Here is a 15,912-nt window from a genome sequence, read left to right on the forward strand (position 1 = left end):
GTCACGTACAAAATTAATACCCGTGTTGTACTAAATGGCGTTGGTCAAGATCCGATCTTACCTATATCAAATATGAATTTCCATCCATGTATCATATACATATAATACGCGTTACGATATACCAATTTGCAAATAACGCACGACGCCGCTGTGTATAAGGGAGCCTCGAAGCCGGCAGGGCAGAACGACGCGAGCTGCGAAGTTTTTTAATTGTTAAAATCAACGTAAATCAATTTATGCGCCGCGCGCTATATGCAAAAGAGCGCGACATAATAATCCTCTTTATCATTCGGTATACACGCGTAGTTCACTCTGCCTCGATGTATATAACAGGGGTTTATGTGTGTAGATATATATACGCGCGTAGTATTAAATTTTGGCTCAATTTACGCGTGCTTACATTATATATTTTCCGTACACATAACACTCTCGAATTCGCGGGAAAAAATTCGTTACAAAATATTAGCGATAAAGCTGTGCGCTATACAGCTCTCTCCGAGCGCAGAGCGAAGGAAAACATTAAACGATACTTTAGCAAGAGCTATATAACGCTGCTGCTGTTGCTGCAACATCAACATCAACAACAACAACAAGAACGACGACGACGACGATGGCAACGAGGAGAAGGACGATAAAAAGCGCAAAAACCGCCACCTCGACATCGTGCCCGCAGCCACGGATGCAAATCATAAAGCGCGTCACGATTCTCTAAATCAACTCATTTTATTCGTGCAATAAAACGCGCGACGAAATGAAAAATCTCCGAGCTGTGTGTGAGTGTGTGCTGCTGAGCGCCAGACGCGACACGCAGAGTAGAGAGAAAGAGAGCTTTCTCGCTCGCGTACGTATATCGTACGACCAAAAGTGCGAGGCCAGGCAGTTGTGTATTTTCATTCTCTCTACGCGACCAGCGTGATTAATAATAATACGCAGCTTTTTCTGAAAAAAAATCTGCGTGAGTCAGAAGGGATCAGGTGCGCCCACACGTATGTGGATATGTAACGTACGTAGAGAGATAAACTAAAATCGGTTAGATGCGAGAGTTTCGATTTTGGAGAGCAACGAACTCGAAGATACCAATGAAAAAACTATCATTTATGGAAAACGTTAGCTTCGATCGTATAATAGAAAAAACCAACTATCACGCGGCAGTACTTCGATTTTATTAAACATACTAATGACCGTCCCTACAACCTACCTTCCTTCTTCGTAATAATGAGAGGATGAATTTTTTTCCCGGATTGCCTGACAGCCACGATACAGCAGCATCGAAATATCTTTTATTCATAAAGACGAAAAACCACGGCGATATAAATACCGATCATCATCAGTAGAGTCGCGCGCGATAGAGGAGCTCGACTGATTATCAACTACTGCCTGCAGCTCTCGCGGGCGCAAAATTGAAATTCTCATTGCGGCTTGCCGCGCTAATATCTTATAATAGAGGGCGGCCCCGCCGGTTGTATAGAGTATGCAAGTCCTCTCTTTTTTTTTCTCTCTCTCTCTCTCACTCGTTCTTATCGTTGAATGAAAAATACCGACGCGCGCCTTGGCACGAGGGGTGTCGGCCGCTCGCGCGCGACTCTGAAGACTCCTCTTCTTCTTCTCTTTTGTCATCTCGCACTTCTCTCTCTCTCTCTCTCTCTTATTCTCTCTTTTGTGCCGAGCGTAAAAAACGATTTATGAACGGTGACAGTACCTGCGCCCGCGTGCAACGGAGCACCGACGCCGCAGCAGTAGCAGTAGCAGCACTGCTGCAGCACCGCTTGGGCGATAACTTAAGTATGCGACTTATGTACAATGTACGTATATAGGCGGCCCTATTATCAAACGGACAAGAAGGAGCCGAGAGTATTTTTTTACGACGTTGGATATTATATTACAGGTGATCGTCCCCGTGACTTATTGTTTTACTGCCTATTGAATAATGCAGACTTATAATGTAGAGAGTTTATAATTTGTCAACGGTTAGTAGTATAGGCTTGGAGCGCGGAATCGTTAGAACCCGATGTGATAGAATTTATAAAATCGAACACGACTTTACAAATATTTTACTCGATATAGGATATGAGATTCTCAATTTTGTCTGTCCATAGTACGAATAAAATAGAAATGAAGATGGCGAATCCTGCTTCGCAGAAAAAAAATGTTTCAATTTCGAGCGAAAAAAAAATCTCTCCCGTTCTTTCTCTCGCTAAAAAAGTATACAAATATAACCGGCTACACTCAAAGAGCAAAGCCGTGTAAACAGAACGTCTTGTTGTTAACGTCCAGGATATTACTGTTTAATATTTGTACCTGGAAAAGTGGAGAAAAATTGCTCGCAAATCTCTCTCTCTTCATCCCAGGCTAATATTACGTTGCGACAAATGCTCTCTAATTACTCAACTGCGAAACTCATTACGTGTACGTCCTCTCGACTGTAATGCATTGACTTAGTTCTCGATGTGTAACGTATATACGCTCGTACGCACGATTCCATTGAGTATGTTATACGCTCGAGGTTCAGGCTCGATCAAAAGAATACTCTGAACGTCATTGCATAAAATATATACGCATTATTATACCGATGCTGCTGTAGAGCCGAGCTTATGTAACGCGCGCAAAGCATCGATGTGTCAACTGCGCGAGATCTTTTGTATCGCTCGCGTGCACACACAAGCGCGAGAGTCCGTCTGTTATATCTCTGCTCGAGGCAGTTAGATGTATAAAATCGGACGCGCTCGTTATAAGCGACGAAAAAATTGGAACGGCGTTGGGCCGAGATCGATCGTGTCGAATACTAATACGCAGAAACAACGAAATAAAACACAACACACGACGACTGGTCGCACACCGAAGCTCGCACGCTACTACACGGCTCCCGCGCGCAGAAAAAACGTTATTATTACGCGACCGGCGAGCAGCGCGTTGGATTGCTTCGAATTTGTCTGCAGTTCACGCGCGATCGCTCTCGGATTCGCGGAAAACAAAGTCGGTATAACGAACGACTCGTCCCCCCCTTTTTTGGGAGGAATTTTGAATATATCAACGACGATCTCGAGGAATATACCTTACCTGAGACAAGTCGGTGTCCTCGCGTATCTTGGCGTCGACCGATGGTTTGGCCGCTACCAAGTTGTCCTTCATCACGATCGCCGTCATCGCCAGCACGACGACGATGCCGAGGTTGCTGCTCCACATCCGCTTCATCTTCGTCGTTGTCGTTGTGTCGTCTTTCTCGAACTTTTTTTTTGTTGGTTTTGTCAATCGAACAACGAACACTGGTGTAGTATGCAACGAATATCAATATTCACCACACGATCAGATGACAATTTTGAGAAAACTAAACCAAAAAAATTTTTTAAAACAAACACCACCAATCGATGTTCTTTTTTAGCAAAAAAAGGTGACGACGCACTGGTCTCGCGATTATCTTACACTCGTCGTACAAGTTTATTCATTCATCATTTTTTTTCGTATAATCTTTTTTTCAAACACTCGCGCTACGCGGGACGATATAAACAAACTCTACATTCAGGGGCCCAAGAGAGAGAGAGAGAGAGGAAAAAAATTATGGCACGCGTGATTATAACAGCCGGCGTTTTTCAATGACACTCAAGAGAGAGAGAAGCCGCCTATCTAATAACACATGCACACACTCGGCGGCAAAAGAGAAAGGACTGAGCTGCGAAAGAGTTAAAGCGAATAAAACATATCACACAAGCGGCGCAGGTATATTATACATGTATGTATAGACAACTGCTCGGTGTATTTTATAGAATATAACGTACATATACGTGTGTATGATACGGACTCGGGAGCGCGTGTGCTTACGGCTCGGAGGATGGCGCGGTACTGCGCCCTCGAGTCGGGCCGAGCCCCCCTTACCCCCGCTCTCGACCCACCGACGACTTCGGGCGCAGTAGCAGCAGCAGCAGCAGCAGAGGCAGAGGCAGCGCAACTCGCCAATGTGTGCTATGTAGAGACTCACTGCATAGATATATAACCTATGCTCTCTGCACAGTCACGAATACAGTAGGACGGCAGCGGTTCGTTGTCGTCGTCGTCGTTGACTAGGTCGGGCTGTACACAGGTGATGCGTATTTTTGCTGCTCGAACGCATAAGATGGTAAACGAGTATTCAGCTTTTCTTATTACTTCGAGAAAATAGGAACAGTCGAGGCAGTCGTGCCTATAGATGTGTCGATTTTTTCTTTTAGACGATTATCACCGTTGGACGATTTGGAAATGGTTTGGTCGCGGATAAACATATATATGCGGGATTTTACAAGGAACGAAGAAGTCGAGTCGACTCGATATGCGGGCGCAAACACGAAGTCAAGTCGCTCGACGCGCTTCGAGATGCGGGATGAAAATCGACGATACGTGACGACGATCGCGTTCGTGGGTGAAGATGAATGATGTAGTTTTACTCTTGACGAGTCCCTTGCTCACACGTGTGTTTATTATCAAACGCAACGGGTGATTTTCATGCGCTCGTCGATCGGCTGCCGACGAGGTGTAACGAACGTTGGGCTGCACGGCATAAGTGTGAGAGTGTCAAGGCTGCGTAACTAATGATGTTTTCAAACGAAATCGTTCGAAAACGGTGACTTTTGTTCGCGGCAGAGCTGCGGGGTAGGTTCGTTTGGCCGGATGTACGTTATGTTTAAGTGATGAGGCGAAAATGATGAGATCAGCGGAGATACAATAGATTTTCATTTTCATTTGTAGTTACTTCAAGATGAGAACTATTTCGCACTAATACTCGATGCTTTAAAATCGAATTTGATGAAAAATGAATTAAAGAGTTGATTATTATATTTGAATAAAATTAGCAATGAACGTCGAATTTTTGAATTTTACAACGTAACGCTTTTTTAAATTCCTGAGATTGTATCCTTGAAACCATACTGATTAACACACTCTTAACTGTTCATCTCCAAATGCAATTTATTTATTCGTTTAAATGAACTGTTTGAGGTAGTTCAACACCTTACTACTTCATTCCGATGAAAAGTATAACATTTTTACCAAAAATTATTACTACAGCGAAAAAGAGATGATAAACAAAAATATTATATGAGGTGAGAAGTATAATTGTTATTCCTCTCTATCATATGAATTGTATCGTGTGTCAATTTTTGCGCTTTCGATATCGAATACCTTGAAATAGCCGACACTCAGAGGAGTTGTGTTTACATTAACCCATTAACGCGCAAAAGTGCAATTTTGTGCATGAATTTTCCGTTGTAAAAAAATTATAGATAAAGTTAAAATATTTTCTTGAAAATCCATACCCAGGGGTTTTTGGGTATGCTCTTTCAGTATCCGGTGTTATTTTTGCGATAAATAAACATTATCATCGTTTATTTTGCCATTAAAAACAAAAAACGTGATTTTTTGACTCAAAATTTTTTTTCAAAGTCGATTTTCTACCTTGCCTTGCCTTCGGAGGGTTCCTATTACACCAGAAATCGTGCACTTTTTCTCTGAACCTTCAAAAAATGCGCTGCCGCGATTTTTATCTTGCCCCTATATTTCTAAAATGGCGAATTTATACCGAGCAGCGATATGATAATTGCCTTATTTTTTATTTGTAAATTATTGACTTTATTAAAGAAAGTCATACAATTGAAAGTGTTCAAATTTGTTCAAAGGATACATGTGAATTTTTTTAGAATTTTTTAATAATTTTTTCAAAATTTTTCAGATTTTTTTTGGAACATTTTGGATTTTTTCGACAGTCCGGAAAATGGTCGTATTTTGCAAAATTTTCAAAGTGGTCTGAAAAATTCTGAAAAAATTCACACGTATTCTCTAAACGATTTCAAATAAGTTTTTACACTCCAAATTGTACTTTTGAGTTCATATTTAGCGCATGTAAAATAGGTTCTGAGTAAAAAATGAGTGGATTTTTATACCGCTGCTCGGTATAAATTCGCCATTTTAGAAATATAGGGGCAAGATAAAAATCGCGGCAGCGCATTTTTTGAAGGTTCAGAGAAAAAGTGCACGATTTCTGGTGTAATAGGAACCCTCCGAAGGCAAGGCAAGGTAGAAAATCGACTTTGAAAAAAAATTTTGAGTCAAAAAATCACGTTTTTTGTTTTTAATGGCAAAATAAACGATGATAATGTTTATTTATCGCAAAAATAACACCGGATACTGAAAGAGCATACCCAAAAACCCCTGGGTATGGATTTTCAAGAAAATATTTTAACTTTATCTATAATTTTTTTACAACGGAAAATTCATGCACAAAATTGCACTTTTGCGCGTTAATGGGTTAATATTGTTAAGAACCGCAGCTTGGCACGTCTCGAGAATTAAATGCGATAATACACAATGATGATGAGCAGATGGCAGCGCCACCGAACGTCGATTGTCGAATCAGTCGAGTCGGATCACGCAATTAATTCAGTGCACACCACGACGCCTCAGTGTGAACAAAGGAAGATCGCATCGACTGTCGTCAGTGATTCTTGTGAAGAAAGCGAAAAATATCTTAAATTAAAAGCGATTGTGTCCGTGTTTGTGTGTGAGTGCGCATAAAAATGGCCTGGTATGAATACGATGATGCATTCCGCGTAGAGATCGAGTATAGCCGTTACGCCGTAAAGCCTTTCCTCGAGCTGGGGCAAGATCCCAACTGCCTCGAGCAGAAATCGGACGCCAGCTCAGTTGATCTGCCGCTAAACCGCGCACTGATAAACAGAAAAAATCAAAGGGCCTAATTTCTTTTGGAAAGCGGCGTGGATCCGAACTTGGTCAACGAGAACGGAGTGACTCCTCTGCACTGTATTTGTGATATTGACGACGACAACGAGGACTTGGCGAAGATGCTATTTGAGATCAGCCACAGAAAACTTCAGTCGGTGAAAGTCAATACCGTGGACAACTCGGGTCGAACACCACTACACTATGCTCTGAGAAAAGGCTGTAAAAAACGGATTGTCGAAATTCTGCTAAAAAATGACGCCGACCCGAATGTGGCCGATGTGGATGGATCGACTCTTTTACACATTCTTTGCAACAGAAGCCGATATTGGGATAAAAATGAGACATTGTCCGAGTTATTATTTTTAATCAAAGACGGTACGCATCAACCATTGCAAGTCGACGCTCAGGACAAGTGGGGTCGGACCCCGCTGCACTTGGCTCTGATACAAAACCAAGAAGATGATCCAACTCTTGCTGAGACAAGGCAAAATCCGAATTTGGCCAATGCAAAGGAATCGACGTCTCTGCACACTATTTGCGAGAGATGTTACGATGATGATATCATAAAAATGTTCTTCGAGATCAACGACGAAAGACATGAAATGGTGCAGGTGGATGCTCGCGACAATTTGGTAATACGCCCTTACACTCAATTCTGAACTCGGGTGGGAGAAGGACGCTGTTTGAATTTCTGCTGAGAAGAGGCGCCAATCCAAATGCAGCCAATGTAGAGGGATCGACGCCTCTGCATATTATTTGCAAGGAAGGCTACGATGTGTTACATATGTTGTTCCGGCTTACCGACGACAAATATCAGCCGCTGCAGGTCAATGCTCAAGATAAGTTAGGTGACACACCGCTGCTCCTGCACCTGAATTTGGACTCACACTGGTACAGAGACAGAACCGAATATTTACTGAGAAACGACGCAGATCCAAATTTAGCCAATGCAGATGGATTGACATGTCTGCATATCATTTGCAAGAAAAACTACTATCATGATGACCAGATGATGATAAAGACGTTGTTCGAGCTTAGTAATGAAAAATATCAGCCACTACTAATTGATGCCCAGGACAATTTAGGTAACACACCGTTACACTATGCTGTGGCCGAAAGCTTTGAAGAACAGACTGTCCGAGTGCTGTTGGAAAGCGGCACAATCCGAATTTGGCAATGTGGAGGGATTGACATAATGAGCCAGAAAGCAAAAAAATTGCGTGATGACAAAAATAACTTGGAGATGTTCTTCAAGATTGGCAAAGATTTTCGACAGAAGTTGCAAGTCAATTCCCAAGATAAATTAGGAAACACAGCATTACACTTGGCAGTAGGCTTGGACGACGGCTGCAAGAACTTGGTCGAATTGTTGCTCCAGAATGGCGCCAATCCAAATTTACCGAACAAATACGACTTAACTCCTGTGCATGTTATTTGTGCAAAAAATGAAGTGGTGGTGTCTTGACGTTGGCGGAATTCATCAAGTTAATTGAAAAACTGGTGTTGGTCGATGCCCAGGACAAGAGGGGTCAAACACCACTACACTATGCTCTGCCTCAAGGCTATAACAAAGAGACTGTCCAAGTACTGCTAAAAAACGGCGCCAACCCGAATCAAGTTGACGTGGAGGGATTGACTCTTTTACATATTCTTTGCAACAATGGTAGAGATTTTGGTAAGAATGATGTTGATTTGTCCGATCTAGTTTTAATGATCAAAGATGGTACACATCAGCCACTAAAAGTCGATACCATAGACAAGTATGGTCGGACACCACTATACTATGCTCTGCTCCAAAGCTATAATAAAAGAATTGTCCAAGTACTGCTAAAAAATGGCGCCAACCCGAATCAAGTCGACGGGGAGGGATCGACTCTTTTACACGTTCTTTGCAACAGTGATAGATTTTTTGATGTTGATTTGTCCAATCTATTTTTAAGGATCAAAGATGGTACGCTTCGGTCACTAAAAGTCGATGCCATAGACAAATATGGTCGGACACCATTGTACTTAGCTTTGATCAACGAGAACATAGAAGTAGCCGAATCGCTTATGAGAAATGGTGTGAATCTGAACTTGGCCAATGCGGAGGGAATGGCTATTCTGTCCATCATCTGCAAGAGACACCAAGATGACTTTCTGAAGGAGTTATTCGAGATATGCGGCAGATACATCCAGCAGACGGTGCAAGTCGACACCCCGGATGAGTTGGGACGAACACCGCTTCAATGAGCCGTAGCGAATCTTATGCCGAATGCAAATGGTATACTCTTGGATCATGGCGCCGATCTGTCTAACTTCGTTTTTCCCACCGAGAGTTACTTCGCCATGGCACTGGAGCCAAGGTATCATATGTTTGATTTTAAAGTGGGTTTGGCATCTCGAGCTGTGACCGTCGTCGAACGCCTTAAAAAAAGAGGATATGAACTGGACCCTAGTGACGTCCTGACCATCATGCAATTTCTCGCTAAGTATGAATTGTTCAAAAAGTCCAAGGATGTTGAAAAATTTTGGTATGATGACAAGAAGTTCGCGAGAGAAGCGAAAGAAGTAATGCTGAATTCGAGTCTGTCGCTATACGACTTGATTCAATTACGAATCGAGGAGGCGGAACAACTACTCACATGTGAGGACTACTTGAAGTTCGCGCACTTGGAAAACTCATGGAGACTCCGCCTAAAATTGAGTGAAGCTTGTACTACACATCTGTGCGAGATAATTATGAGAAGATTTTGCCGCCGATGGGCACTGCATTTTTTCATGGAGCTTACACATTACCGGCTTTCAATTCTTTGCTGCGAAAAAATCATGAAACAACTGATGAATGAAGATTTATGTAATATTTGTTTGGCGACTCAACGCTAAAGCTCGCTTCATTTTCAAGTCCGTCTTGCAGACGAAAAAATTATAATCGGTATGAAAAAACGGAGAAAATGTATGTAATTTACTTAATATGTATACTAGGGTGGTTCACTTTTTCAAAAAATTTTTATATCTCGGGGGATCCATCGGAATCAGAAAGTTTGAGGTTTAAAATAAATTTTCCCGTAAACTAGAACCCAAAAAAATGATTTTAGATGGTGTTGATGGATTTTTGAAGTTCAAAAACGTGCTCCAAAAACGAAGTAAAATCGGGCTATCATTCGATTTATTTCAAACTCTGTTAAGAGTGTAAAAATAATCTTGACAATATATTTTCTTATATGTTTTTGTCTGCAAAATCGAATGCCGTAGTCAGTTTTGACCTAGGAGTACAATTTCATTCAAAAAAATTCACTTTTTCGATCGTTCTTTTTCGCAAACTCCGCAAAGTTCATTTTCGAGCGAGTGGCAAATGAACAGAAAAAATCTAGAAAATTTTTTGACACCACCAAAATTTAGGATTTTTCATGACGAATCCAATGGTATAAATTAGTATACACTTTGAAATTATTTTAATGCAGAAAAATACAACTTTATCCCAAAAAACGACATTACAAAAAATTGAAAAATCGAAAAGTGTATTAGTTTCTTCCAGGAAATGGCTAAGTAGAATCAACTATGGAAAAAATTGCATGAAACTATCTGATAGGTTTTTTTCTCACCTTTCCAACGCCGGTTTCAGAAGTAAAAAATTTGCAAGATTCGCTGGGATACAGCTATTTTTGTACGATGCATTTTTTAGGCTTAAATTCTGCTTCGCTGGTTTTTTAATGAACAGAGCTAGCTCAGAATGATTGAATTTTAAGCCTAAATAATGCATCGTACAAAAATAGCTGAATCTCAGCGAATCTTGCAAATTTTTTACTTCTGAAACCAGCGTTGAAAAGGTGAGAAAAAAACCTATCAGATAGTTTCATGCAATTTTTTCCATAGTTGATTCTACTTAGCCATTTCCTGGAAGAAACTAATACACTTTTAATAAACAGAGTTTGAAGTAAATCGAATGATAGCCCGATTTTGCTTCGTTTTTGGAGCACGTTTTTGAACTTCAAAAATCCATCGACACCATCTAAAATAATTTTTTTGGGTTCTAGTTTACGGGAAAATTCATTTTAAACCTCAAACTTTCTGATTCCGATGGATCCCCCGAGATACAAAAAATTTTTGAAAAAGTGGACCACCCTAATGTATACGCGTATTTGTATAGTTTCGAAACACATATTTCTACAAAAATAATAAATTTAAGAATATTGTGTTGGCGATGTTTTGACAGTTTTCTAAAATCTTTTTGTACAACCATGAGTATTGCAATGTCAATATAAAAAAGCCATATCTGTAATATTTCTCAATTTCTAATTCTGTGTATTATTAAAATCATTTAAATAAATATACTAAATAAATTAATGAAAAAAATCAATTTCGATTATCTTAAACGGATTAACACACGAGTGAATTTCAAACTAACTTTGCACTCTTAAAAGTATCTTTTTTATCTTCGTTTTAATACAAGAATTGACTTTGTTATAGCTACGGCCATCGGATATTTTGAAGAACCTGTCAATGAAATTTCAAGTGAATGAACTTATTTATAATTGCATTCTGCTTTGACACCAACACCAATATCGATAATCACATCATTATAAAAATTTACATTCTTGATGCGCGCTTAAAAATGCATATTACTTGAAATTCGTAAGCGCAAACTTAGACAAAGCCAAGCGAAATTCGTCACGTCAACCTGCCCCGTAGTAGTCGTCGTCGTCGTTGGTAGCACGAGGCGCCACACACAAACACATAGTTGGTCCTCAGTCCTCCCAAGAGACTACAATAGTTATATACCATATGCCGGGCGGGAAAAGGACAAGTTTCTCACTCTCTGTCACGCAGAGGTTGGAGCTTGCTTGCCTTGCGCCTCACGAGCTTCGAAGCTCGGGAGACACACTGCAGCAGCACTGTGTCGAACTTTCGCAAAACGTTCGTAATTGGTACATATATATATGGCCGATTCTCAGCCAAATCGAATGTCCTAAAAAAATTTTTTTTGCTTAAAAAACTTGTTATTTTTTATATCTATCGACGAAAGAGGATTGCTTTGAAAAATATGAGAAATGGTCGTTTTTTTAATACTATTTGATTTTTGGTGGTTGTTAGATTTGAAGTCCCATTTCAAAAATATAGGAATAATTAAAATTGAAAGAATCTGTGAAATTTTTGAAAACTTGAAAAATGTCGAGTCAAAAAGCTCGCTATCCCTGTTTTTATGAATTTCGGAACAACTTCGGGCTTTTGAAAAATGGCGATGTATAGCCTTAAAAATTCTAATCCAATATGGGAATATCTAAAACCACAATTTTTTCATAATAAGGGAAAATATGTCTTAAGGCCATTCGATTTTCCTGAGAACCAGCCATATATACATAATTTAATGTAACCGTGTGTAAATGTATGTAGGTGTGCGAATATGACTGGGCCAACTTTGGCTCATTCCATTGCAAAAGCAGATATCCTCGAATAAGGTTTCCACGTACAGGACGACAGAATAAAGCACGCCGCGATAGATTTTGCACAACGAGTCGTGAAAATAAGTTCACATATTTAGTATATGTTAATACGAACGCGACGTGTTGTTGTGAACTCCAACGATTAACTACCCTTCAAATAGGTGCCGTGCTTGGGACGTTAATTTGTTCAATGCATCTCATGCAGGGCTCATGGTGCTCATGAAATACATAATTAGTGCGTTGGTCTTATATGCAGCTCTTGCATTAGCAATGATTGATTAATATTAAAAGATTACAATAATACAAGCTTTTCATCTTATCACCTTTTATTGAGCCTCCTCGATGGACTTGACTCGATGGTGAGGGAAATGCATTTCACTCCGAATTGAACCAACGCGGTTTATTGAATATAAAATTAATCCCCATATCGACTTGAACGCAAAATTCGCCCACTTGGTTCGAAAGCAACGATCCCCATTCAGATCATAATATAATTATTATCATCAACGGTACCATCGGAATCAGCAATCAAATTGTACGGAGGATTGTAGTTGCCTGGTATATGAGTATCTACAAGAAAAAAATTGCAAACGCAGATTTTTCAATCTATGAAAAACTTTGTGAATGAAACAGATGGGAGAATTAATTTAATATAATAATAATAATAATAATAATAATAATAATAATAATAATAATATATTTGCCAAATACTCCTTCTCAGTACAAAAATTACAGGAAAAGGACCTATAGAGAGCGATATCGCCCGTACATAGGATTGGTCCAATAATAATGATAGAAATAATAAAAAATAATAAAAAAAATAATAAAAATAAAATACGAAAATCCGGAGATTAATTCAAAACAACAACATGTGTTACAATTAAAATAAAACTGTAATGTATATAACCTAATAGTGTTTCCTATATCACAGTACGAAAAACGGAAAGTGTTTAAAGCTCACGCAGACTATATAGATATTTTTAAATTTTTTATGTAATTTTTCACCTTCGATTTCACTGCACTATCACTTGTTAAGTTCTTTAAAGAATTTGGAAGTAGATTAAAAACCTTGGCAGCTTGGTATGCGCAGATTCTCTGACCGATAGTAAGCCTCTGTCTTGGAAGTGTTAAACTCTTGAATCTTGTATTGACCTGTTTATTGTTATATGCATAACTATGCTGACGGTAATGTTTTACTATTGCTTTTATCACGAAAGCTTGCCGCAGGTTGGGTGGTTTTACTGGGTCAGAATCATTTATTTGGATTATTCTCAGTATTTTTGTTTGTAGTCCCTGTAATGTTTTCAATGCAGTCTCGTAGACTCCACCCCAACCAATAGTGCCATAAGTGGCCACGCTGTGGAATAATCCATAATAGATTTGCAGCAGTTGACTTCGAGAAAGTACATGTTGTAGCCTGAAGAAAACATATAACAGATATTTTGTTCTATTTACAATTCTATCAACATGTCCGGCCCATCTTATGCAATAATCAAAAATAGCACCCAGGTACTTCGCTCTTTCAACTTTCTTCATTGCAACATTGTTTACTAGGACTATTAGCTTTTCCGCCAGTACCGTCTGCAGGACTTTTACCATGACCAGCAGCAGTGTAAGTCCACACAGAACTTGTCCATTTAAATAGATTACAAAAGTAATTGAAAAGAAAAAAAAGGACTAATTTTTGAACTGTGTTGACGATACATCGCTCTGACCACAAACTTTTCGGACATGTGGAAATTTCTGTTTTATAGATAACAAAACTGGTTTGAGATGCGCCCAAGATGCTGCTGCATCGTGATTGAGACAATCCGAAAATGTTGCAAACGATTGAAAGTCTAACTTGTTATTGTCATTTATAAAATAAAATCCCCCCGTTTGCAACAAAACTTGTTTTTTAGAAGCTCCGAAATGTACACTTTGAATTTCGCTCCCATACTTGCATAAATTATTTTGAGAGAAATCTATAATTATTAGAATTTCATCTCGTGCTAGATTCTCTCGAATGAATTTTAAATTTTTAAATTGATTCGTCGTTATAAAAGAATGTTTTGAAAACATCGGTAACATTTTATTGAAAATATCTACTAGTTCTTGATTTGTACAAAAAAAATCTGTTTGATCCGTAACCATAACGTTATAATTTAATTTTTTACTCCAGAACGAACGATCTTTTCTGTAACCCACAAGCGATACGTAGTCATAGCGTCAAGAGGAAATATTTGGAATAAATTTCTATTTTTGCATTTGTCGCACTGTCCAAACATATAATTTTTATTTTCTGTACTGCAAAATAAACTTTTTTGAAATGACGAAACCTTTTTCTCTCTCATTATGCCATTTAAACGCAATCTATTGAAAACAAAATAAAAGGTTTGTGTGTGTTTTACAGCGACAGGTATCTCTCGCTGAGCATTTTTGATGAATTACCCAAAAAGGTCACAACCTATAAAAGTGAGCTCGAGAAATTTTAATGTTTGAAGTATCGACAAACTTTTTATACAAATCATCGATATTTATCCACTCAGTCGATTTTGACTACATGCATTTTTTACCTTGTCTCGCACACAGATGTTAGTGTATTTGTTGTGCATTATGGCACAACAATGCTTAATTTAACACGAAGTGTAGCCATTCTTTTTAATGATTTTTTAAATAAATTAATCACTGACTTGACAGTACCAATATGAGTTCTCACACTCTGAATTTTGCACAAATGACATAGTGCTAAATTCAATGAGAGTACACACCTTCTATTGACCCTTTCATTGCTGCAGCTCCATCATAACCTTACCCAACAATATTATCATTGTTGAGACCAACTTTACGTATTTAATTGAAAATTGCAATGATTATAAATTTGCCTGATGCTTGTTCTAGACGGACAAATTCTACTACTTTATCACTTTTTTATGTATAGTTTACATATGGTCATTCGCTCATGACCCGATATATCCGCCGTTTTATCGTTGAAGAGTGAAAATACTTTTGCCTCGTTGATATAGCTGATAATTTGTTTTTCTATTTCATAGAAACGCAAATATCTATAATTGATTTTGAATCGTCGGGCTGGTATACATGGTATTCAAGGATGTATTTTTGTATGCATTTTTAAATTTTCATCGCCGCACTTGACTCTCACACGTAAAATTTCCCTAAAATTTTCATCATTTACAATTGGCTCTTTACCATTGAGCACTGTCGTCTGTACCCCCTAACGCAATTTCTTGACACTCGCACAGCATTATTGTGACAATGATCGAGTGCTAACCTATCTCTATTTTTTTGTACTTGATGCATTCTTGCAACATCGAAATCATTAAGCACATTGCGCGTTGGATTAGTAGTTGTACTCAAAATATCAGTGCCTGTAATCGTGCTTTTTTGTAATATACATGATTCCCGTATGATGTGAAAGTTTCAATGTCTTTTGTTAGAGGGAGCCTCCCGCCGTAGGCACAATCAGTGCGGGCTTGTCCTACACTTCCCTGCTACCCCCTCTATGTGCACGTGCTGCGTGCGCGGACCTGCCGGCTTGGCCCCGCACACGCAGAGTAACTACTACTCAATGTACGCCTGCCACTGTGTGCGCAGCGACGAGCCGCTAGATTGTTTTTATTGCCTCGCGCAATTTTACTTAATAAAATAAAGTTTTAATCATCGATACATAGTTAATCGTTTTACTCCTCGTCTACCCCTGCCCCCAGTAAACTTTACTCCAACATCTTTTTTCAATTAAAAGGCTCTTTTATTAACATCCTCAAATTCTGACGATCACTTTTTC

At 39.1% G+C, this 15,912-nt stretch overlaps 1 protein-coding gene across 1 annotated transcript; it reads left to right on the forward strand.

Annotated features, from left to right (window-relative positions):
- The first annotated feature begins 6,539 nt into the window (after window positions 1-6,539).
- On the forward strand, window positions 6,540-8,937 carry LOC106656799 (ankyrin-1-like). The gene is made up of 4 exons (XM_014377950.1): window positions 6,540-6,673; window positions 6,734-7,337; window positions 7,469-8,134; window positions 8,224-8,937. The coding sequence occupies exons 1-4, from the start codon at window positions 6,540-6,542 to the stop codon at window positions 8,935-8,937; spliced, it is 2,118 nt and encodes a 705-aa protein (XP_014233436.1).
- Window positions 8,938-15,912: the final 6,975 nt, after the last annotated feature.

The sequence above is a fragment of the Trichogramma pretiosum genome, unplaced genomic scaffold, assembly GCF_000599845.2.
Source record: "Trichogramma pretiosum strain Unisexual culture from Peru unplaced genomic scaffold, Tpre_2.0 scaffold14, whole genome shotgun sequence".
In the NCBI taxonomy this organism is placed as follows: Eukaryota; Metazoa; Arthropoda; class Insecta; order Hymenoptera; family Trichogrammatidae; genus Trichogramma; species Trichogramma pretiosum.